At 54.2% G+C, this 24,102-nt stretch overlaps 1 protein-coding gene across 6 annotated transcripts in view; it reads left to right on the forward strand.

Annotated features, from left to right (window-relative positions):
* SEPTIN9 (septin 9) overlaps nucleotides 1-24,102 on the forward strand; it is a 132,653-nt gene that overhangs the window by 104,580 nt on the left and 3,971 nt on the right. For 5 of the 6 annotated variants that reach the window (XM_031044815.2, XM_031044817.2, XM_034067425.1 and 2 more), the window contains 7 exons: nucleotides 8,829-9,020; nucleotides 12,433-12,561; nucleotides 12,910-12,991; nucleotides 13,782-13,919; nucleotides 19,923-20,040; nucleotides 22,425-22,520; nucleotides 23,285-23,381. In XM_031044815.2, coding sequence (XP_030900675.2) covers nucleotides 8,829-9,020; nucleotides 12,433-12,561; nucleotides 12,910-12,991; nucleotides 13,782-13,919; nucleotides 19,923-20,040; nucleotides 22,425-22,520; nucleotides 23,285-23,381 — 852 coding nt within the window. Of the gene's footprint in view, nucleotides 1-2,058; nucleotides 2,124-8,828; nucleotides 9,021-12,432; nucleotides 12,562-12,909; nucleotides 12,992-13,781; nucleotides 13,920-19,922; nucleotides 20,041-22,424; nucleotides 22,521-23,284; nucleotides 23,382-24,102 lie in introns of those variants that run through there. The other variant, XM_034067426.1, reaches the window with a different exon arrangement.

Genomic DNA, 24,102 nt, shown 5'->3' on the forward strand with positions numbered 1-24,102 from the left:
AGAGATGCTCCTGGGGTAACAAACCTCTGAGGTGTCTCTCTGTCACTCTGCGAGTGCCTCCTCTACACAAACAGCCCCAAAGCCCCCCAAGAGCCTTCATAAGGACAACACAGGTGTCAAAGCCTAATGTATCTATTTGCTTTGAGGCCAAGGATGGTATTTTCTTGTCCTGAGCTGCTTGCTCCCCTCCCTTGGATTGTTTCTGAGAAGGATGAGATATGAGTTGAAATAAAGTATTTTCTATCCGAAAAACAACTTGTACAGCGTGAGCTCTGTCCTGCTCCTCCTGCAGAGCTTCAGTGACCGAGAGGGGAACTTTTCTATAGTCTGTTGGTTTTGTTTCCCCCCCTCACAGGTAAGACTAAAACATCACATGGTTTCAATGGGAAAACGTACTACAGAGGAGCTGGTTCATGTGGCTGAGCATCCTGGATTCACCCAGGCCTTGGTCTGGGCATGTGAACCACATGCTGGATGCTTAACACCTGCACAGAACTACAGATGTGGTTAATGTGAGGGTAGGGACGTGGAGAGTGAATCACATCTGCAAAGCCCATGTGCACCTGAGATGCCCCAAGCAAGCACAGGATCTGAGTGAGCACAGCAGAGCTTTGCTGAGCTGCTTTCCCCCCTCTGCTCCTGCCTTTCTCCAGCTAATGCAAGGCTGGAGGGACTTGCAGAGACCCAGCTGCTCCTCGGGCAAGCCCACTTTGGCATCTAGCATTGGATTTTCCTGGAGATTAAGGAGATTAAAACACTAATGCCCACTGATAGGGGTTAAAGCTTAAAGCTTTATTAAATCATAAAAAGTGGTGTAATCCAGCAGAAGGCTATGCACAGCTGCAGTGTAAGCAGATTGAGGCTGGGTTTCCTGCCTGGGTGCTGGTGTGGAGGTTTCTCAGAGCTGTTGCTGCTGGTGGTTGGAAAGAGAGAAGGGAGGTGACAGCCACGAGAGAGACACGGGTTACAAACAGGGTAGGCTGTGATGCTGCTGACATGGGCAGCAGGGTTTGCCTCTGGAGAAGTAGTTTGCCAGTGGCCAGTGATGCTGATAACAGGTCAAAAGGGATGGAGAAGTACCAGCCCCTGGCCTAGGGGCTGTGCATGGGAAATTAAGTCCTCTGGGTACTGAGGACTGCAAATGTGCAAATCCAGTTTAGCCCTTTTGTTGCCTGCAGGCTTTTGTCTGGGAAAGCAGATCTGCAAACTGCAGGGAGCTGGGGGAAAAATCATCCCAACATCATAGGATAGGTCAAAGTGACACACCAGAACCAGGGTCCCAAAGAGCCAGGTTGGCTTTGCAATGGTGACAGTGAAGGGAGAGAGAGCCCTTCTGCCCCTGCTGAATGGAACCGAGGGGGCTTCAACCCTCACCAGATCAGGCCAGGACCTCACATCTGTGGTGGGAGCAGGGTCAGGAGATGCAGTCACCTCCCTGCACCATGCAGCTTGATGCTGCCCTTTCCACTGGTGGGAGAGGTGGTGCTGGTGAGGCTTTGGTAATCAAGATACAAGGCAGGAAGAACTTGTGGAGACCGATAATATCTTTGTTCAGCGTAACGGACATGATTTTAAAGAGCAGCCAGGCTGGTGTGTGTAGGCTGCTGTCTCCAGATGTGGCCCAGGGGTTTTCAAACAGCTGCGGAGCAAAGGGAGCCCACGGTCGGCGGCGTTAACACCCACCGGCGCCAGGTGTCGATCCCTACTGCGGGAATTCCAGGACGCTGGGAAGCAAAAGGCAAGTTTCATCCCGGAGCACCGAGGGCTGTGCTCAGCGCTGGGGACGTGCCCTTGCCCCTTGGGCTGCTCGGGATGGGACTTTGTCCCAGCCTCGCTTTTCCCAATGGAAGTCCCCAGCGGGTTTCCCCAAACCCTTCCGCCTTTGTTCCTCTATGGGCCCCCAGTAGCGCCGGGAGCTGGAAACCGCCTTGGGGTGAAGCAAACTTCCCGGGATAGAGGCTCCATCCCCCCGGGCCGGGCTGGAGGGGGAGGAGGGCAGCGGGGGAGGAGGCAGGGTGATGGGGGAGGAGGAGGAGGAGGAGGAAGGGCGATGGGGGAGGAGGCGGAGGGCAGCGCGGGAGGAGGCGGGGAGCCGCCGGCTGCCGGAGCCGCCGCCGCCGCGGGTGAGTTGCCGGTGCCGGGGGTGGGGGGAGCTGAGAGGGGCTCATGGAGGGGGGGAAGTGGTTTTGGGGGTGAATTAATCAGGGGAAGGGCCTGAGAGCGAGGGGGGGGGCCCGCCGATTCCCACGCGGGGCCCCGGACACCCGAGTGCGGATGGGGGGGGGGGGGGGAGCCGGGGCGGGGGGAGCCGGCGGGGCTCATCCCGCACCTCCCGCCCGGCCCCTCGCCCCTGCGCATCCCCCCAGGAGGGGCCGTTGTTCGGGGAGGCCTGGCCGCGATGCCGGCATTGTCCGGGGATGAATAGCGGCTCTGTCCGGGCAGGGGGGGAACCTCCTGCGGGGTCCCGGCGGCCCTGCCCGCGCTGCTGCCCCCCATAAACGGGCTCCTGGGGCGCCTGGGACAGAGCTGCCCTTCGTGAAAACACCCGAGAAGAAAGAAACAAAAACGTGACCCCTAAAAACCCAAAACACCAAAAAAAGGTGGAAAACCCAACAACAAAACCCCAAGCAAAAGAAAAGCATTACAAGCTAAACTAAGCCTGCGGGTGTAACCCCCACCCGCTGAGCACGGGTTACTCCCGCACCTCGGGGTGCTGCTTTTCCCTCTGCTGTAGCTGCAGAAGTCAGCGGGGGAGCTCAGCCGGGTTTGGAGGTGCCCGTGCGAGGTGCCCATGGGGGCCCGGGGCCGGACAGATTCCTCCTGCAGCGCTCTTCTGGCGAGCTGAGGCTGTGGAGCGCGGCCGGCTTCTTTGTTTTCAACATCAAGAGCTCTGCGGAGCAGCAGTGGCGGGTGAGAGGTGCTTGCGCTCACCCCGCGGCTGGGAAGGGTCCTCCACATCCCTCCTGTGAACACCATCGCTCAGGATGGACGGGGCTTGGGTCCTCTCCCCAGACCCACCAGGGAGTCAGCTCTATGGGGGTCCTCGGGCACCCCGAGCATGTCTGCAGGGAGTAAAGGCTGCGTGGGGCTGGCTGATGGAGTAGTTTTTGCTGGTCTTGGTGTGCAGGAGGGTTCCCTGGTGATGGGGTCATGCCCAGAGAGGCAGGGCTGGTCTTGGGGTCAGCTCTCACTGTACCTCCAGGGAAGCTGCTTATGGAGGGACATCTTGGGGCTGGGTGGCCAGAGCCCTCCACGTGCCCAAGGCTCAGTTTGCAAGACTGGAGCAGACAAGACTTGGAATTATTTATGATCATCTCCTTCCTTTTACATTTCTCTGGGAAAACAAGAGAAGAACATAACAACTCCTTGCGGGTCTCTGTAGGTGGTTTAGGGCTGCTGCCTCACGTGGTTGAAGAAATGAGGATGTACAGTTGCCGGCTGTGCTGCAAGGGCTGGCACGTGTGTGAATGGGGCATGGTGTTATGGGGGGTACAGGCCTTGCATCATATCTGGGGTGCCCCAAGGCAGCACAGGGGCTTGTGCCTGAGCTTCCAGCTGGCACTTTGTGAACACTTGAAATTGCATCCGGGCAGAGCTGGCACCACAGTTTGACCTCTGGGATGAGCTCGCTGCATCCCAGCCTAGAAACACCCGTGACTGGACCTTGTGGCAGCTGGAGGGTTAAGCCGGAAGGGAAGCAGTGGTGGGGAGCCCTGGAGCATCCATCTCTTGTAAATGAAAGAGCTAGTGAGGGGTGAGCTGGAGGGGTGAGCTGTGGAGGACTGTTTCCGGAGTGGGGAGGGGACGGAAGCGCATGTGGGAGCGAGCTGGGATGGTTCAACATGCTGTGTGTGTCCGTGGCTTGTGCCCATGGCTCAGTGCTATAGCCCTGTCTGGTCACCTACTGAAGTGCTTGCTCCAGAGCACAAATCACTGCTTCCTTTCTGATCTCAAAATGGATTAATCCCCCTGTCATGTGAGTAGAAGCCTTGAAACCTGGAGCATCTTCCATGCTCAGCAGGCACCTGGACACCTCTCTGACAGCTCTTGGGTTGATTTGGTCTAAGTGTAGTTCAGCATCCTCCCTTGTTTCTGGGTCATGTTTGTTGGCACCTGAGTGGAGATACAAGCTGAGAAGGAAATGTAACTGGTTGGTAGGTGGGCCTGGGCTGGTGGCCAGCCTGAGACCATAGCCTCGTGCCCAGGGATGCGAGGGACAAGCTCCAGCTTGGGCCTGGCTGTGCCAGCCAGTGCAGATAAATCGCAACTGAACAATAGAAATGTCCCTAAGTTACAGTTTGGTGCTGCAGGGTCTGTGGTGGTGGCTCTGTGTGCCAAGCTGAGCTCTCCTCCAGGGTGCAGTTTCAGCACAAGCTGTGTCTAGCATTCCCTGGTACCCACACATCCCTCTGGGACCAGTGTGGATCTGCTGCGTGCAGCACTGGGAAGTCCCGCAGTGGCTCTGACTGGCAGCAGTGCCTGGGTTTGCATCCAGCCCTGGTTTTGCCGCCTCTTCCCTCCTGACTCCTGTCCCCTTGGAAGAGAAAGCTGTGGCCCTGCCACCTCCTCCACAAGTGGGATCCATTTCCATAGCTTGTGGTCACTAGCCTGGTGTGCAAAGGGGAGGGTTGTGCAGTCCCTGTGGCTGGCTGTAGTTAACCAGGAACTATAAATTCACCCTTTGGTTCCAAAAATATCTCAGTTACACCCTACAGGCACAATTTGGTAAGATTGCTGCTTCCAAAAATTGACAGGTTACTTGCTGCACACTGCTCCCTGGAAAGCTGAGTATCCCTTGTGGATGCTCAGCTGCCTGGGAAGCTGTTATGTTCTCACACCCCAGTGTACCACTGCTTGCTGCTGGGAATCTTTGCATTCACATGAACCCATCCAGCAAACCTGGAAGCCCTTAGTGCTCCCAGTCTCTGTTGTGTGGGGGGAATGGGGTTTATCCCACTGCAGTGTCCTGAATGCTTGTAGCTCTGCAGAACCGGCTGCAGAATCACCAAAAGGTGTCAAATGCTTGGAGCTCACTGCATCCAGGGATGTTGCTTTGGTTTCCTCAGCAAGCATTAGCATTTCTCCGTTGACTGTGTGTACAACTGCACGGTGTGTGAATGGCTTGAGTCTGGTGGTGGGGCCATGCCCAGGTGCACTTCCTGGCCTCTCTTGACGGCTTCATGGAGCTGCTGAGAACCAGGTCCATGACCAGTGCAGGGTCAGCTCTGCCTTTCTGGATCACCAGCATCCCACTCTCCATGTGTTGCTGGAGCAGAGCATGGAGCTGCTGGGCCTAGCCAGGAGCTGGGGTATGTGAGATGTTCCCAGTCCAGCCTCTCCAAGGATTATTTGACCTTCATATATCTGCAGTGGAAACACTGTTCTACCAAACCCTTTCCCAGATCCTCGATGAGGACTGCCAGGCATTCCGGGTGAGCCCAAGGCCTGTTTTTGCATCCTGTGCCTGCAGCTGACCTGGGATGTTGCATCAGTGGCATCAGTGCAGCATTCCGCAAATCCCATCCCGTGCACAGCATCCAGCTGGCTGGAGGAGCAGGGGGGCTCCCGGGGGGCTCCTGGGGCTCCCCTCCTTGCGGGGTGCCTTTCATCAGCTGCTTTGCAGATGTTGGGTTTGGCTCATGCCTGACACACATCAATTACAACACAGCAGCTCCGAGCCTTTGGCAAAGTCAGCTTTGGAGCAGCTGTCCTGAGTCAGGCTGGTGCCCAGGCTGGAGCCGTGGGCCTGGTCCCGCTCTGTGCAGCACTGCCCTGACAGTCTCAACATCTGTGCACATGTGGAGAGGGTTTCCCTGGCAGGGGAGGTCTAAATATGGCACAAGCACGTGTTCCTGTGTGCTTCATGCTTATCCAGGAACATGTGAGCAGGAGGGAGCTGCAGGCTCTGCCCCCATCAGCCAAGCAAGCAGTGAAGCAGTGGTGTGTGGGGTCTGTGCCTGCTCTTGTCAGGGACCCGGTGGCAGTCAGGAATTTCTGATAGTATAGGGTCTTTATCAGTCCATCCCTCCTTGCAGTTCTCTGGAAGGATCAGCTCAGTGATGCTGGCATGGGGAATGCTGCAGGTTTGGCACTATCCCCACAAAGAGCACAATGGGTCAGACCAGTATAGGATCTGGCCATGGTGCGCCCTGGACAGCCACTGCTGCTGATCCAGTTTATTTCTAGGGTCTTTCTGTCTCAGACAAGTGTCTGCTGGGAGCGCTCCCAGCACAGCATCCCCCCCTGCCTGTGCTATGGAGTGGTCCTGTGGCTTGGCCGCATCCTGCCTCTGCTGTGCTGCCCCTGGGCTGTGCTGCTGAGGGGCATCCCGGGTGGCAGCGAGCCTGCATGCTCTGCAGGTGACAAACCACTGCCTGCCATCACCCGCGCTTCCTGTGCCTTTTGTCTTGCTGGGGCCCAGGGAGCCTCCTTCTCACACACTGAAAGCAATGTGGTGAGGCAGCTTCTGCTCCCTGTGCTGGGGACAGGTTTGCCTGCACATCCGCCTGCCCAGGACAGGGTCACCCTTTTGCCTGCTGCTCCTTAGCAGAGCTTGCTGGAGAAGCAGCAGCCAGGAGGTGCTGGAGATGCTCCTGGCCTTCATCCCATGCAGAGGATGGCTTTCTGCTCTCTTTAATTTCTTTGTTTCTTGGTGCATGCTGCTGGACCTTATCTGCACCGATTTCCCAGGCTGCTGTCCCATCCAGCAGGACTAGAATGCTTCAGGTTCTCTCCCATGCATGCAAGGAGAAGTTGGAGCCATTGCATAACCCAGCCCTGCTGCTGGTGGCAGCATATTTTCCATCTGATTTAGTTGTTTTTTTTCCTAGTGGTATCTAAGGGGGGGTTCTCCACTTTTGGCCTTGCCATCTTGGGACAAGGCTCATTTGGGATCTGCCATGAGGCCTCAGGCATGCCACATTGATCAGCTTTGAAAGGGGCAGTGTGGCAGCACGTTTCCAGCTGTGCAATAGCCTGAATCCATGTGTTCCCCAGAGGAGCATGTTGCTACCATGTGTGTTTGCTCTCTGGCAGCTCTGTGAGTACACTGGTCTGCACAGCCTGGGATTGAGTGTTGGTGGAAAAAAGTGCTCAAAGTGACCCAACAGTCCTTGGGATCAGTTTTGGGTTTGCTTTTATCCTTTTGCTGTACATTTTTCTACTTAGCCTATGTTAGAGTGTGCTGTGCTCGCAGGAAACCAGCGCTTCCGCCTTGCAGACCGCAGCAGGCTCTGTCTGACGCTGCTCCTGCCATCACTGGAGAAGGGATGGTGGGCTTGTGTTTGGAGGAGCCCCTTTGGACCAGCCGTGCTCCTACAAAGCCCTTTGGAGGGTGGGAGAGGAAAGCAGGCAGCACTTCATCAAAGGCCAGAAATAACAGTGGGGTTGAGAAACTGAGCTGAGAGCCCTGTTGCTCTTTGAAGGCAGGAGGAGGAAGACTTTGCAGTAAAACCTTTGCAAATAATCATGGAATGGTTTGGGTTGGAAGGGACCTTAAAGCTCATCCGGTTACAACCCCTGCCACGGGCAGGGACCCCTTCCACTGAGCAGCTGCTCCAAGCCCCTGTGTCCAGCCTGGCCTTGAACACTGCCAGGGATGGGGCAGCCACAGCTTCTCTGGGCACCCTGTGCCAGCGCCTCAGCACCCTCACAGGGAAGAGCTTCTTCCTGATATCTAATTCAAATCTACATCATCAGCATCATCATAAATATGCATTGCAAAGAGCTTAACAAGGATAAAATGCTTGCTCAGGCTGATGGTTGCAGAGACTCCCCCTCTCCATGCCTGCACCAGAACAGCTTGCTCTGCACAGCTGATATTTCCAGAGCTTGCAGGGACCCAGCTGACCTTATCCATGTTCTGCCTTTGCTATATCCACTGTGGGCAACATGAAGGAGCTGGGGCTGGGTGGGAGCAGACTGAATCTCCCACTAGTGCATCAGGGTCAGTTTGTCCTTCCTGGTGTCAGATGCTCCTGGTGCTTCAGGGAGTGGATGGTTCCCTGAACTCTGTTAGGAAGCTGTGGGTGTACATCTGCTTCTGAAGCGCTTTGCTGACCTGGAGCTGTCTTGCAGAGCTGATGATGGCCCTGTCTCTGCAGGAAGCTGAAGGGTTTGGTTTCCTCAGGCAGAATTAGAGCAAGATCACAAAAGCTTTGTGGCTGTGGGGGTGTTGTCTGGCATGACCCGTTCTGATGCCGATGTGTTGGTTTGGGGTTTTCTGCAAGCCAGAGCCAGCAGCCTCTGCACTGTGTCAGCCGGAGCTGGAGGAGGGCACATGTTCATAGATGCTGAGGACTTTTCTATGTCCTCAGAGCCACCCTGTTCCCTGAAACGTGGCCACGAGGCATTCCCAGCAGCAGTCTGTATAGCACTGTAATTACAGTGGTAGGGGAGCAGGCAGGCTGTGTAGGACTGCAAGGCTTTCACTGCAGTGCCTGGGTATGGCTCTGTTGCTAAAGGTCTTCATCACTCACTTAAGTAAACTCCAGCCTTGGGCCAAGGACTTTCTCCTTGCCGGGTTCCACTCTTTGGTGGCAGATCTGCTGCTTCCTGCTATGCTTCCTGCTCTGACAGCAGCATCCCTTTGCAGTGGCAGGCTTGGTGATGTGGGCAGAGATCAAGGCGAATCCAGTAAGCTAAGAAGGGGAAGCCCAAATTCAGTATAGTTACAGGTGAAAGAAGATCCCATTTGCCTCCTCCCTCTTAGCCTCTTTGTGTCCTGAGTCTCTGCACAGGCAGCTCCTTTCCTTCCCTGCCAGGAGCAGCAGCATCCCTGTGTGCTTGGCACTGCTGCCACCCCTCACCACCCTCTCTTGCCTCTGCAGGTCCAGAGGCAGTTCCCAGCCACGCACCCGGCATGACGGACGTTCCTCGGGATGCCGGCCCCAAGCAGGCGGCGCCGACGCGGCCGGAGAAGCCGGCTGCGGACTTTGGTTACGTGGGGATCGACGCCATCCTGGAGCAGATGAGAAGGAAAGCCATGAAGCAGGGCTTCGAGTTCAACATCATGGTCGTGGGTGAGTTCTCCTCCAGCACCAGCTGCTCACAACGTGGTCAGCGTGTGGGGTTTGTTCTGCTCTGATGGTGTTTGGCCTCTCTGGAGGCCCCTCAGGAGCAGCAGCTCGAGCTCAGCACTGGGGTCGCTGCCTTAGGAGGCAGCAAACCCTGCTCCCAAGGAGCTGGCTTGAGTTCAGCTGTCGTTAAAGCTGTCAGTGGGACATGGCCTTGGTCCCATGTGTTTTCCAATGTCTTGGGGTGCGTTACCCATGGGCACATTCCAGAAAGGAGCATCCCAGGTGTCCACATGCGGGGAGAGAGGCCTGGAAGGTTGTGTGTCCAAACCCTGCTGCTTACAAGCTCCTGTTCATCAGCTTTGCAAGGCTGCAGGGGGGTGGCATGAAGCAGTTTTATTTCAGTCAGAGGCCACTGGCTGCTCTGACCCCCATCTGCTGTGGGGGTCTGTGCTCCTGCAGCCCCTCTGCTCTGGGACTGCATGAGCAGCTCACCAGCAAAATGCTGGGTGTACTGGGGAGCTGGGCACTGCAGGACACTGGGTGAGAGGGAAAACTGGAAAGAAATGAGCCTTTTATGCTCTTTTCCAGGTATGGGTGTTTGCCTGGTGCTGTACAGCCCTTCTTGTGAGTGAGGCTGAGCTGTGCAGGCAACAGCTCTCCCTGCCTCAACCTCGGGGAGCACAGGGGGATGAGCAAAGTAAAGCCCAGGCCATGGCCCATGCTGTGCCAGTGGGGCCTCACCATCCTGCTTCCTCCTGTGAGTCCTAATGGGACTGCAGGCTTGTGCAAGGTGCCCATGGGGTAGGAGCTGCTGCAGCTCCTGGGGTTACAGCATGGATCGATCTGGTGCTTGCTAATTCTGTGCTGTAGCCTCTCAGGGAGTTCTGCTGATGCTCTGACTTTCCCATTTTGATATTTTCATCCAAAAATTGATCTATGAAGAGGGCTCCCCAGGCCTGGGGATGGCTGCTAACCCAGTCACTGCAGAACCAGTTCTTGCAAGGCTCTTTAACAAACACAGTCCTTTGTGGAGCAGGACTCCCATGGCAGAGGGATTGCAGCACTGATCCTGAGAGTCCACAAGAAAGGTTGCATGAGCTAGGCCCCTATTTCCCTGCCAGAAGAGGCACCCATCATTCCAAGCAGCCTGTGCTGTGCAGCATCTCAGCTTTCCGCTTTGCAGATGCAGAGGGATGTTGAGTAAAGGGCCCAGCTTTGCCTTGGCAGCACTGTGTGTGGTATGAAAGCCTGTACTACAGTGTGGCTGGAAAACATTGTTCTTCCCTTGGCAGGCTCTGGGCTGACTGTTTACAGGCTGGGGAATTCATGGCAGCATAAACAAGTGGAGCTCTGGCCCTCCCAGAAGATGCGGGAGGGCAGCAGCACCTCGGGGGTGCCCCTGTGGAAGCTCTGCTGAGACTGGGAGGCAGCCGCCAGCCCCTGTCCTGCTGCACTTCCAGAGAGGATGTTCAGGCTTCTAGGGATTAGTTTAGCTCCTTTATTCCCACCCAGCCTAAGCTGTTAGTCCTTGCATTGAAATTGTTCAGTCCCTGGTTTACAGTGGAATGGATGAGGGGAGAGAGGAAGGAGGCAACTTATCCTGTGTGGGAGGTAGGAACGGAGCAGTGCTGCCAGTGTCCTTGTGGTGGGGCTTTTTGAAAGCTTTCTGCCCAAAAGGGCTTCCCTAGCCTGAAAGGAGGCTTCATGCTGAGGTCAGCTTAGCCCCTTACCCTCTAAGCCTGTAGAGAGGAGAAGAAAGGTCTAAGCTTAAAAACCCCCAAAGCACATCTTTTGTGTTCAGCTTTTGGTGCAGAGCAGCTGGAAGAAGAGAGCTGACCGGGCTCAGTGGGAAACAGCCACACTTTCCCTGCCGGATTTCAGCTCAGGGCTGCAAACCAGCGGAGGTGGGAGCAGATCTGTCCTGTGCTCAGCCACCGGGGCCATCATGTCCCAGGTGTAACCATGTCCATTGCTCAGCAAGGTCTGCCTGTGCCCAGAGTTCAGAGGGGGACATCGCATCCATGGTCATGGTGGCTCTCAGCCCTGTCTCTTTCCAGGCAGTGCAGCTCCGGCAGCTTGGACAGGCAGGAATGGACTGCCAGGAGCTCTAGCCCTCTCACCCCTCTTTCCTCGTCTCCCCACGTGCTCTGTTCAGTGATAGGCAGTGCAATGAGAGCTTCACTTTGGCTTTCTGCATTCACAGCTTCAGGCCTGTTTGTGCTTGGCCCCATGTGTTTTCAGGCAGCAGAGGACCAGGAGCATATCACCCCAGCCTGGTCTATGTGTTTCTTCTATAACCCAGCTGTGAGAGTGCGCTGGATCGCAGGTTCCCAATGGCAGCATTGTACACTCTGCTCTAAACTGCTGTTTGATCGAGTAGTGGACTGGCCTTGAGGTGATGCCCAGTGCTGATGTGCTGGTTGACCCTACCCTTGGGTGCCTCTGGCAACCTGGATGAGTCAGGCAGGGCCTTGGAGGAAGTAGAGGAAACCAGCAATAGCTGGTTGCAATGTGGTTCATCAGAATGGGGCAGAAGGGGCCCCCTGTGGTGTGTGCTGGAGCCCTGCAATGACTGCTGGGGCCACAGAACATCTGCTCTGAAACCAACCATCTGCTCCCTGCATTTTGAGGAGTTCCTCTGTTTTCTTTGCTCTGGAAAAGTTGCTCTTCAGTCTCATGGAATAACTGGTCTGGAGACATGTGTCCTTTCTGCACAGATTGGCCTCAGCTCTGGGATATAAAGCATGAAAGCACCTCTTCCTAAAAGATGTTTTTGTTAAAGTCGTGGAATCCGATGTGCTCCCTGGGATATTGTTTGTGGGACTCAGTGGAGCTCCTGGCCTAGACCTGCTGAAAGGGTTCTGTGCAGCCAGCTGGTCTGATTGCAAAAGCAAGTCCATCAGGGAAGCAGCAGCAGATGCTGCAGGACTGAGATCTGGAAAACTGTTGCTGCTCTTAATTCTGTCCAGCTAAGGGCTTGCCAAGATGCTCCTAAATCTTCTCTGTGGAGCTGGACAGGGGAAGCTGCAGGAGGCAGAGGAGGAAGGGATGCTCCTTCCTGGGGTTCTCTGGTCCCTGTGCCCTTCTCCAGGGCTGCTGGGTGTCACTGGAGCCCTTGAAACATCCCTGTCGGTGTCTGCCTGTCCTCGGGTTTGCTGTGATTTTGGCTGGATGCTCTTGACCTCCTCACACTCAGCAAACCAACTGCTCTGGAGCTGAGGAAGGTGCCTGTGGCCACAGCATGCATGGACTGGAGCATGGACTCGAGCTCCTTCAGCAGGGGGGGCTGCAGGGGAGCAGCTGCACCTCTCACCTCCCTCCGGCAGATCTGGTGCAGGCTGAGTCTGTCAGCATCCCTGGAAAAGTAGCCCGGAAGTGAGTGAGTGCTGACTTGGGTTATCCTGCTCTCTTCCAGGTCAGAGCGGCTTGGGGAAATCCACGTTAATCAACACCCTCTTCAAATCCAAAATCAGCCGGAAATCTGTACAGCCGACTTCTGAAGAGAGGATCCCCAAGACCATTGAAATCAAATCCATCACTCACGGTGAGGCTCTATAGATCCCACCTGGTGCTTTGGCTTTCGGACATGCTCTGCCTTGTGTCTCCAGAGATGCTTGCAGGGCTGAGAAAACACTGATTTTCTTGTGTATCCACCAACATTGGCTTAGTTGTGATGGAAGGGAACAAGTAAGATGGCCAGGGGAGGTGGCATTTCAGGGCAGATGGACTGATGCATTATTCTGGAGAGCTGATATGTGCCTGTTAAAAGTCCTGAAGGTTAGTTTCTCCCCTGGGAGCAAGCTCCAGCCTTCCAGCTGGTTTTGGGAGGGTGGGCTTGGCCAGAGCACCCATTGATGCTCCCCTCATGCACTGGCTTCCCTCTCCATTTCAGAGATTGAAGAGAAGGGGGTTCGCATGAAGCTGACGGTCATCGACACCCCGGGCTTTGGAGACCACATCAACAATGAGAACTGGTGAGCTGGCTGTGCTGGTGTGGGGACTGGAGCAGAGGACCCAGGGCATCCTGACCTGGAGCTGGTGCTGAGGGCTGTAGCCTGGTCCTGTGCCACCCGTGCTCCGTGGGGAGCAGGGAAGAGGGTTGTTGTGGGTGGCAGCGCAGTGCCATGCTCCCCAGGGCTGATCCTGGACCATCTGATTGCCCACAAACATCCTGCTGTTCGGGCATGAGGCAACCTTTGTTTGTGGCTGGGAGCAGCTGTGTGCCAGCCTGGCCAGTCCCTGGCCTTGCTCATGTGGCTCTGAAGGCTCTGCCAGCAGCCCCTGGAACAGTGGCTGCCTGTGTGGGCAGCAGGGGCAGGGCTGGCTGATGGCAGGTGCCTTCTCCTCACCATGAGCCAGACTGGGCTTGTGGGGTTTGATGCTGTTCTTTCTCCTGTGCCCTGACACTGTGCAAGGAGCCAAGGGATGCTCCTGGTGATGCCCCGCTCAGCAGATGTATTCAGGAGACAAGGGAGGATTTTTAGGCACTTGCTTGTCTACACCAGCCAGTAAATCCCCTCCTGCTGTGGTGTATGGAGTTGCCAAGTGTTGAATGTGTGAAGTTTGTGATTTCCCTGCAGTTGCTCTATGAATGGGGACTGACAGGACCTAAAACATTCCCTGTGTGTGTTTTGGTTTGTTTGTTTGATAGGATTCTGTAGGATGCAGAGCCATCCGCGGCATGGTGCACTCTGCTTCACACAGTCTGGATTCAGGGTGATCCAGATCCCTCACACATCATCCCATGTTCCTCTCTCTCTGCAGCTGGCAGCCCATCATGAAGTTCATCAATGACCAGTACGAGAAGTACCTGCAGGAGGAAATCAACATTAACCGGAAGAAGCGGATCCCCGACACGCGGGTGCACTGCTGTATATACTTCATCCCAGCCACTGGCCACTCGTAAGTACCCTGCCCGCCTCGCTCAGGTCCTCGGGCCTTCCCTCTCCTGCATTCAGTCTTGGACAGCTCAGCCATCAGAGTCATCCTTGGGATGTTTCCTGAGCACTTGAGGAGCTTGAGGACAGCTTGAAGATGTCCTTCCTAAGGCTGGAGCCCTCACAATAACAGAGCAGAGCTGCTGTACCCAGAGGAATGTGGTGTTTCCTCTTCCAAGGGGCTATTGAAGCCTCCCTGAGTTAGCTGCTTGCTTTGCTTTGGTCACCTTGTTTGTTCGACAGAGGATGGACACCAGTCACCAAGCTCTCAAACTGGACAGAAAGGCTGCCTTTGCAAACAAAGCATTAACCATTTTTGCTGTGCTCCTGCCTTTGTAAGGGGAGAAGCTGCTTTTCCTCCCACTCCCGAGGGAGCAAACACCCTCACCCTTTAAGGGTATTTTGTAGGTTGTTTGACTAGTCTGCAAGTGGGATGGAGTTTATTCAGTGCAGAGCTCTCCTGGCTCTGGCACTTCTCAAGTGACAGCATCAAAGGCCCAGATCTTGCTCTATTTTTTTCCTCCTAGGCACATAGCCCACAGTGAAAATCTGGGGCGCTCAAAGTGTCACAACATAAAACGAGACCCAAGTTTCTTTTTGATCTGTGTCAGTTCCTTCCACTTCTGGCTCTGTCTGCATGGGGAGATTTTTGGGTCCGTTTTCAAAACTAAACTTAAACCGCCAGCACTGTATTAATGTCAGCCATTTCCCCTTCCCCATGTAGAGATTTATTCCAATAGAAAAGACTTTGTTTTGCTTCTGTCAGTGGGTAGACCAAAAATGCATTCTTTACTGGGATCAAATGACTGCATGGGCCAGTTACGCTCTTCTTGTGTAACTGGCTGTCGATTGGGAGCAAAAGGGGCTGACGAAACCTTTATGGTTTAATACAAGAAAGCAAAAAACGTTTCAAAGGGAGATGACATTTTTAAGCCAGTCTGACATGTTGGTCCCACTTATCTCAGCCCTGATCTGCAGACCCTGCAGCTCAGAGTGCTGCAGCATTAGGTTTTTCTCATTGCTTTGGGTGTTTTAACTTTTCCAAGCACATCTGATGCTTAGGCCCTGCAGACTTGCAGCCGTGTGGAGCCCCATCCCCATGTCCCCTGCTGGAGCCTCTCCAGTGCGCGCTCTGGTTTCTCTCACCCGCCGGCTAACAGCAGTTGTGGGGATATTCAGCTGCTTTGTTTCTTTCTCTCCCAGGAACATGTGTTTCCAATATCCGAGCAAGCCTGGCGGTTGGAGGCTGCTGTTGCTGAGCCCTGTGCTGGTCCTCCGCCTCTGTAGCCTGATAGCCCGGCTGGGGCCATCACACACGCCCCAGCCGTGGCTCAGGGGCTGAGGTTTCCTGTCCCGGTGTCAGAGCTGGCCCCTGGCTCACATGTCCCCTTGTGATGGAGATAAGCTGAGGAATGAGTGAAAGGGACAAAACCCCACTGGGACAGCAAAGTCAGTGTGAAATTTTGCTTCTCTGTGAGCTTGAGTGGGCACTGGCTTTCCTTGCTGCTCTCTTGTGAAGCCCAGGTTACTGCCTGTGGTCCATGGACATGAATGGATGGTCTGGCAACTTCTGCTTGGTGGAGCTGCTGTGGCAGTTCTGGTAGAAGAGGATCATGCTCATTTTGAAGGACAAGGATTTAGGGACCCATGTCTCGGGGTTGTAGCATGAGGCTGAGTGTGAGTTTGGGCCCCTGATGGGGCAGGTGGTCCATGGTCCCTTGCAGATGGGTGTGGGAAGGGCATTGAGGTCCTTGCTGCGGTGCCTCGGGCTTCTCCAGGAGCCAATAGGGAGCAGTGCTGGCAAGGGCAGTGGCTTGTAGTCCTTCAAGGACCTGCACTAGAAACATCCTAACCCACCATGTCTATATGGCACCATCTGTGTGTGCCCCATGCCGCTTGCCATCCCAGGGTGCTTGGTGCCATCCATCCTGGGACAGGACAAGCCACAGGGCTTGTTTGCATTGCCTTTGGGGAGCTGCTGTGTTCACCATGTCATGCAGCCGAAGCAGTGGTGACTTGTGCCCATCTGTCCCTCTGTGCTCACATGGATGGGCATGGCATGGGACTCAGCATCCCTTCCCTTGCACATAGCCCCAGCTGCTGCAGCATCTCAGCCTGCCAGTGACATGTTTCTTAAATGAAAAGGAAATAGGATAAAAAGAAAGCAAAGTTACCCGAGTGCACAGAGTCAGAGGATGGAGGCGAAGGTTGCTTGGCTCTGGCTCAGTCTGGCCCTCCCATCTGGGCAGCTCGAGGGTTAATCAGTGGAGAAGCTTCTGCTGCCATCTCCCTTTGCAGGGAGTTCAGGACAGGCTTCGCAACCCATCTAGTTTGCACACACCCTCTCCTTCTTGTAACACTCCCCTAAACCATGTTTGCGAAGGCTGAGTAAGGTGCTGGCAGTAGCTTCTGGCTGCAGCCCTGCAAGCCTGGCTCTGTGCCACCCAATAAATAGCTTGGCTCTGACCCTGTGAAGCTCAGCTCTGAAACAGGACTCTGAAACACTGTCCTGGTCCCTGCATCCCCTTTTCTGCCTGTACCAGAGCTGTTGGCTGTGGGACAGCCACACACCCCTGCTTGCTGCCCCTCTTGGTGCCCACCGGGTCCCTTGAGCAGGCTGATGGGTCCTGGTGATGGTGCTGGATGGCTGCTGGGTGCTCCCTGGTGTTTGCTTAATGCGCAGCTCACATTCTTGCTGCTTGTTTGATCTGGGGCACAACCAAAAGGAAATAACTCTGTAGCTCACTGTGAGTTTTGATTCCTGTAATGGCATTTCAAGGGAACCAGCAGGAATGAGCCTCTGGTTAGACCCTGTCCATGTGTGGCGGGTGCTGGCAATGCAGAAATAACATGCCCAGGTGTACCCAGCTGCACTGCTTTTCCCAGCCCCATAGCAAGAGAGGAGGGGGGAGCAACCAGGACTGACTAGGGTGGTCTGAATCCTGTCCTGCATCTCCTTCTCCAGTCCACTGCCTTTAGAGCTCCTTCACTTGCTTCCGCCAAAGCCAAAAGCATTGATGTGTCTAGTTGCAGTTTAATATCAGGGACCACCTGCAGAAGGGGAAAGAAAACAGATGCTTTTCCTCCTTGAGCTGTACCTTCTCCTTTGTGGTCTGTTTGGAGCAGACTGCGTGCACCTGAAATGAAATAACTAGCTTTCTCTTGCTGGCTTGCATGCCTGTATATGTAAGGGTTTCACTGCTAATCCTCACCAGGTGCTGGCATGTGGGGCTTGTCTCACAGGATGGTGATGGTGGTTAAACCCAAAACAGGTCCCTGCAGATCCCAAGCTGCCCCACTGTGACCTTGGCCATGATTGCCTGGTTAGTGCACATCAGACTGCACTCATGATCACCTTAAGTCATTTATTATCCTTTGGTGTCTTCACATGAATGTGACGTCTAGTGACATGTCTTGTTCTTAGTGAAAAGAATCACTTTCTTTTAAATACTTAGGGTCTTTCAGGGTTTCCCAGCAGGAGTTGATGGAGTATGTAGAAACTTGAAAAATTCCCTTTAAACATAAAATTTGCTCTTCTGGGGAGCCCCTTGGTTCCCTTCCAGTTCTCCAGGCTGATGCAGTGAGGTGCCCATGGGAGGTGACCTCCATGGACAAGGCACTTGGCCATTGGAGCAGCAAGTCATGGCTGAAGTGCCTTGGGCTCTTCTGGCTTTGGCTGCAGACCAGTGTGGGACATGGTCACTGTGCCTGGACATGGGCAGGGTGTGGGCCGGCTCTGGCTCTGTGTCCTGCTCTCAGGCTCACTGCTGGCATCCTCCAGGTATCAATGAGTGTTATGGGTCACTTGAGCTGAAATTCAAACGTCTGAGTGACTGCTAATTCATCTGCATTGTGCAGATGTGCATCCTGGTCTTCACTCTAAAAGCTGATGAAAGAGGCAGGAACACGGTCTCAGTAGGGAAGAGGCTTTTAGAAGGGGAAAAACTGTTTGAAAAATAGCAAAGAGAGGAGGGGAAAGAAATCTGCTGGGCAAGGAGCATAACTGCATTACTTCCTTGGAGGTCTGGGAAATACATTATGCAGAGCTCCAAACAAAGTTTGCCAGCAGCAAGTCTGCTTAGATGTGTCCGTGGGGGTTTCCCTGTGTTATTTCCTATTCTTTTCTATTTAAATAGCCAAACTCTTTCTTTCCTGGGGCCCAGGGTGATCTGTGGCTCCTGAGTATGTGTGTTAGGAACTCGTTTATCCACATGCTAACAGCGTGAGCTGGGCTAATGATGTGCTCTGGGCTATGTTTGCTGTTAGCATGCGGAGGGAAGGTCTGCCTGGCAGGTCCAGCCCAATCCCTAGGGTTTGACCAGGGAAAGTTCACCTGGGTCACCAGTGCTGGCTCTGCCAAAGCAGCCTTGAGCTGCTCCTTTGGGATCAGCCAGAGCTGAGTGGGTCTCTCTAGGGCTGGACACCCGTCCCTAGGCATGGAACTAGGCAGGGGTGGCCTCATGGAATGGGGGCACTGCCTTGTGGCTGCAGAAGAGCAGGATCAGCTCCCCCCACTTTGCTCTTGTGTGTCTCTTGCTGTGTTTGCAGGAGCTGTGATGGGTGTAGGGGGGTCTCTGAGCCCTTCGTGAGGCCTGAGACCACGGTGGGGTTTGGGTTGAGCATGTTGGCAGTAGCTGCTCTTGGCTATGCTCTGCTCTTCTCTGCACTGTGTTCCCCCCTACAGGGCTTCTGTTGGGTCCCTGCTTGCACCAGGGCATTTTAAGTCACCATCCCGTTTGTTTCAGTTTCTTCCTCGTTGCCATGGACCTCTGGCTTGTGGCACAGGGTTGGTCTGAAGCCTACAGCTCCTCTGAAATGTGACTTCTCTCTGCCCCAGTCCCACCAAAGATGAGTTGGGTTGTGTCCTGCTGACACATGCCGTCACTGGAGGTCATGGGGATGTACGAGAGGTTTCCCTTTGTTTCCAGGGCTTTGGTGTTGACCTTCCTGTGCTTTCACTGAGGTTTTACTCCAAACAGGCTCCTTACTTAGTGCATGAGCACCCTGCAGGTGTTCCTGTGCCTTGGCTTCCTCTGCAACCTCCAGGTTTCCTTTCTTCAAGGCAGCATCTGCTCAGCTGTCACCCATCACCTCCAGAGGCACCAAGGGGACCTCCAGCAAGTGGAGGTGTTCCCAGGAGCGCTTTTCCTGAAGCTGGTTTGGGACCCCTCAGCAGTAAAAGCACCTTCAGGGAGGACTGAAGAGGGAGGGAGGGTCATGGCCAGGCCCCCATTGCTGACTGCAGCCCGGGACACGAGCAGTGTGGCACCAGAGGCTGTGTCCGTGCTGACAGCAGGAGCATTTAGCAGGGAGAGATTTCCCAAAAGCTGCTCTTTGGGGTTTTGCAAATCTGCAGCTTTCCTCCAGTGAGACTTTTGTTGTAGAGATGTTGTGATGGTTTTGCCCTCTGGAACAAGCAGCATCTCTTCTGTGCTCTGGGAGTCCTGGAGAATTAGCAGAGCCTTTTTTAATCCCATGTGAGATGCAGTCCTGGCTCATGCACAGCAGTGGGTTGGTGCTCAGCACAGGAGCAGGAATAGCCCCTGGATGATGGTTGACAGCTTGGCTAGGGCTGGAGGAGGTTTCACACTGTGGTTTCTCTCCAGCTTGATTCGTACATCATGGGCACAGCATCACCCATGTTCTCAGCCCAGCTTTGCCAAGGACACTCGTAGCTTTGGGCAAGTTCCTGCAATCCTCAGTGGCTGAGCATCCCTACAGAGATCAAAGCTCTCTCCCACTTCATGGGGCTTTGTGAGGGTTTGCAGGCGATAGCGAGGTGCTTTGAAAGGGAAACGTTTCAAGTGTTTGTCTGCAAACCAGACCTGCTTTTAAGAAAATGCCTTTGTCCTATCCTAAAGGAAGGATCCCTCCTCTGTGCCTTGCCTTTGAATGCCTCTGCAGGGCATTGCAGCAGCCCCCACCTCACTACCAGTGCACAAATCCCTTTTGCTGCTGTGTTTTTTAGGCTCCGACCGCTCGACATCGAGTTCATGAAGCGCCTGAGCAAAGTGGTCAACATCGTCCCTGTCATCGCCAAAGCCGACACGTTAACGCTGGAGGAGAGGGACTACTTCAAACAACGGGTAAGGACCTGGCAACTCTTCTCTGGGCTCCCATCTCTTGCTCCCCATCCCCTCCTGCACCTTTACCCCTCCCAGATCCCTCATCCTCCCCGTCAGGGCTGGAAAGGCGAGTGCCTGGCCCCGAGCCCAGCACATTCCTCCGGCTGCAGCTCTGAGCGATCCCACGTGGCCGGAGGAAAGGCCTGTGGTCCAAGCAGTTCCTTGTGTTTCTCTTGGATCTTTGTCAGTGCAGGATAAGTTCTGAGCTCTAAGTCTCCGGGCCTGTTTCTCCTGCCTCCTTTGTTATCGGTGTTGTTTTCAGGCTGGTTTCTGTTATACTGGGAGGTAGATGGTGCTGCTGGAGAAGCTGGAAAACCCTCCCTGTACAGCATCATGCACTGATACAGGAACCAGGCAAAACAGATGTGTGAGTGTGCAGAGCTCAGCTGGGCAAGATTTATGGAGAAAGCAAGGAATGAAATTCCCTTGGTTGCCTTGGTCAGGAGCTGGTGGTGGGGAGCTGAGGAAGAGCTATCTGAATCCACAGCAAGGCATGGGCTGCTGAGAGGTGGATATGCCTCACTTTTGGGCTCAGAAGGGCTATAAATCCCTTTGTGTAGCTGATGGATGTGGCTGCAGGCATGATGCTCTCAGCATCCCTGCAGACATCAGCAAACCACCAAGCTCGTTGGCCTGTGAGTTTGAATTGCAGTGGAGTGAAGCAAAGGGAAAGAGGGTCTTCCAAAAAAGGCAGTTTTAGTGGCTACCTCCATTAGTTACAGAAAAGTTGGCACATTAGCCATGGGTGGTTCAATATCTCTGTACAGAAGAGGGTGAGCCACCCCTTCCCAAACCCATGCTCCCAGTTCTTAACAAATGGGATCAGACACTGAAATATCCAGTCTGGTTTTGGGGGCTGAATCCAAACTCTGCAGGCAGTTCTCTTAGCAGTGAGCTAGAGGATGCCTGGCAATGGAGCTGAGAAGTAATCCAGGCTGTGCCTGTCTGCATGGAGATCTTCCAGGAGCTGGTGCAGGAGGATGGGGTGTCCATGGTGCCACATCTGCTCTCTGCAGTGGCTTTTGCATACTGCTGGCTCCATGTGCAGGTATCCATACATCTGTGGGCAGGTGGCTCTGGGACTGCAAAGTCAGTCTGGGATCTTAAATGTCACCTGGGCACACTCAGCTGCTGATACCATCCTTGTGTAATGACAGACTGTGGGGATAGCTCCTGGCTCTCCAGCTCTGCACTGGCTCTGCTCTGGATGAGCTCACCCTATCTCACATCCTGATTGTAACCAGACCCCTAAAATCCTCCCAGATGGAAGGAGAACGCGTAGCCACAGGGAGTGTTTATAGTGCCCCTTCTGCGAGGGGCTCATCCTCCTTATGCTTATGGCTCCAGATCTGGTAGTGCGAACAAGAGGGCAGGTAATGAGCCCAGGTTACAGGCTGGGACCCTTTCCCTTTGCTCCAGCGCTCCTGGGTGTGTGCTTCCAATGCAGAGCCCTGTGTGTACCTGGGAGTGTAGCTAGTTTGGAGAAGAATAGGTTTGTAGGTTTGGATCAGGGTGGGCAGGTGATGGTGAAGCCCCAGTCTGGCTGCAGGGTACCTAGGTTGATGCCAGCATTGCACTGAGTTAGTGGAATGGGCTCTGATGCCCTTTGGAGTTGCTTTGTTGGGTTGTTTCCCTAAAAATAGTGTGTGGGTTTGGCTGGGGGGTGGGAGGCTGCTGGGGGTTCCTCTGGGCTGATCTGCTCCTTTCCAAGCCTACAACCTAGGGCTGACATGGAGTTTATTGCCATAGGAAGCACGCAGGCTGGGTTGGGGTTTGCAGCTTTGTAGAAAGCCTCTGAGCAACCGGTGAGCTGAGCCTGCATCCATTTCAGGAATCCCATTTCAGCATCTCTTTGCCTTGCACAGAAGCAATATCTTTAGAGGCCATTCTCCCGAGCTGTCTGTATCCCTGTCCTTTTGGATCAATCCCTGCTGTGACTCCTTTTCCAAGAAGTGTAAACAAACACCAGAAAGCAACTTCTTAGCATTGGGTTACATGCCTGGCAGCGATGTTTCCCATTGTTTGGTGCAGCTTGTATTGTCTTATTCAATTCCAAAGCAACGCTCAGCTCATGTAACTTCATCTCACTCTCAGCCTGAGCCATGTCTTGGCACCAGGTTCTTGCAGAGATTCCAGGGCAAGGGTTTGGTAGGTGTGCAGCAATTAAACTCAGGTCTGTCTCCAAGGTGGGCAGTGTTTAGGATGCAGAGGGAAGATGCTGCTGCTAGGCTTTGCTGTGGGCATTGCTCACAACAGCCTTTTGGGTCAACTGGGAGCAGCTGCTGTGGTGGGAATGCAGCTCCTCTGCCTGTGTGTCCTCATGTTTCTCTGCTCTTCCCCCTTAGATAATGGCTGATCTTCTCGCCAATGGGATCGATGTGTATCCTCAGAAGGAGTTTGATGAAGACTCTGAAGATCGACTAGTGAATGAGAAATTCAGGGTTAGTGCCTGTGATTGTGGCTTGGATGTGTTTGGATGGGGGCCTGCAGCTCTGGGGGCTGAGGATGTCCTTGGGGGGGTCTCTTGCAAGGAGCTTCTATTTTCTTTCCAAAGCCTCTGTCCACAGGGTCTGCCTGGGACCAAGGATCCTGCCAGAGCTCAGAGCAGGGACAGGGGAAGCTGTCTTCTCTCATCCGTGTCGCTGCTCCTTCCCCAGCTCCATTCCTCAAAAGGTGCCATCAGCAACCAGCGAACAGAGGGGTCTTATGGCCCCTTGCCTGCCCCAGGCATGGGGAGTGCTGGTGTCTGCCATGAGGGCTGCTCTTCTGGCATGGCTGTCATTTCCTTGCTACAGGAAGTAACTTTTTGCCTCAAGAAAGTAGATTGGGCAAATTCAAAGAAGAAAAGAAGTCCTCTGGGGGCTCTGAGGTACAAAGTCACCACCTTGGATCAGCAAGTGATGAGGGATGCATCATGATACCTTTGCCCCAGCTATGTGCTGGTGCCTGCAAAAGAGGTGCTGGGCTACACTGGTTTGGGGCCTGGTTTAGACTGGTTATAGACTGGGCATGCAGGAGAGATGCTGTTGCCCAGGTTGTGAGCTGTCTGCGGTCCCTGGCAGGCAGCACTGCTCAGGAGCATCACAGGCAGACCAGCTCATCCCATGACTCTCCTGAAGCAGCTTGATGTAAGACTTTGCTCACCCACTTGGTCTCCTGTCACTTTTCAGGAGGAAAACGTAACCTTGTTTTTCTATTTCCTCAGGAAATGATCCCGTTTGCAGTGGTGGGCAGTGACCAGGAATACCAGGTTAATGGAAGAAGAATCCTTGGAAGGAAGACCAAGTGGGGCACCATTGAAGGTATCTTGTCCTTGTTTCCCTACCTCCTGAGCCCATCTGCCTGCCCTGACAGAAGGTGATAAGGTTCAAAACCAGCACAGAAACTGAGGTGTATATAGTGCTTCCCTGCCCCTCCAAAGAAAATTACTTCTCTGGTGCCTGAGGGCTGGAAATACCTTGGCAGATGCTCCTGTGCTGAGTCCTTGGGCCTTTGTGCATCTCAGGAGCTGCTGAGTACCAGAGGGGTCACTTTGGGCTGTCCTGTGGCCTTGCTTCTGCTTGTCTCTCAGTTAAATGCCTCATGGCTGGATTTGAGGGCACAAGTGACATCTCTCTGTCTCAAGCCCAGATTAGAGCCTTCCCCTGGCATCTCTACCCCCCACCATGCATTTGGTTGATGCCTTTTGTGGGATCTCTTCCCTCTTCCTTTTTCATCCCATCCACATCTTCCTGGTCTCTCCCCCATTTTAAATCGTGGTTTAAAGGCTACAGATGGAAGCTCCTGGCTCCATCCACATGTTTCCCTGTCCTGGTTTTGGGCAGCCAACTGGCACATCTCCAGTGCCACCCTTCTTACCTTCCGCCCTTTCATTTCATAGGATTCTCATTTACGAGTCCGTGTTGAGGAATGGTTTAACAAAGATGCCAGGATAATCAGTGTCTTTTAAAGCTCTGCTGCCCTCTTGTGCTCGGTCCCTGGAAGCGCTGAATATAAGGGGATTCATTTAACCACTCACCTTCC

Source organism: Melopsittacus undulatus, chromosome 11, assembly GCF_012275295.1.
Source record: "Melopsittacus undulatus isolate bMelUnd1 chromosome 11, bMelUnd1.mat.Z, whole genome shotgun sequence".
Taxonomy (NCBI): Eukaryota; Metazoa; Chordata; class Aves; order Psittaciformes; family Psittaculidae; genus Melopsittacus; species Melopsittacus undulatus.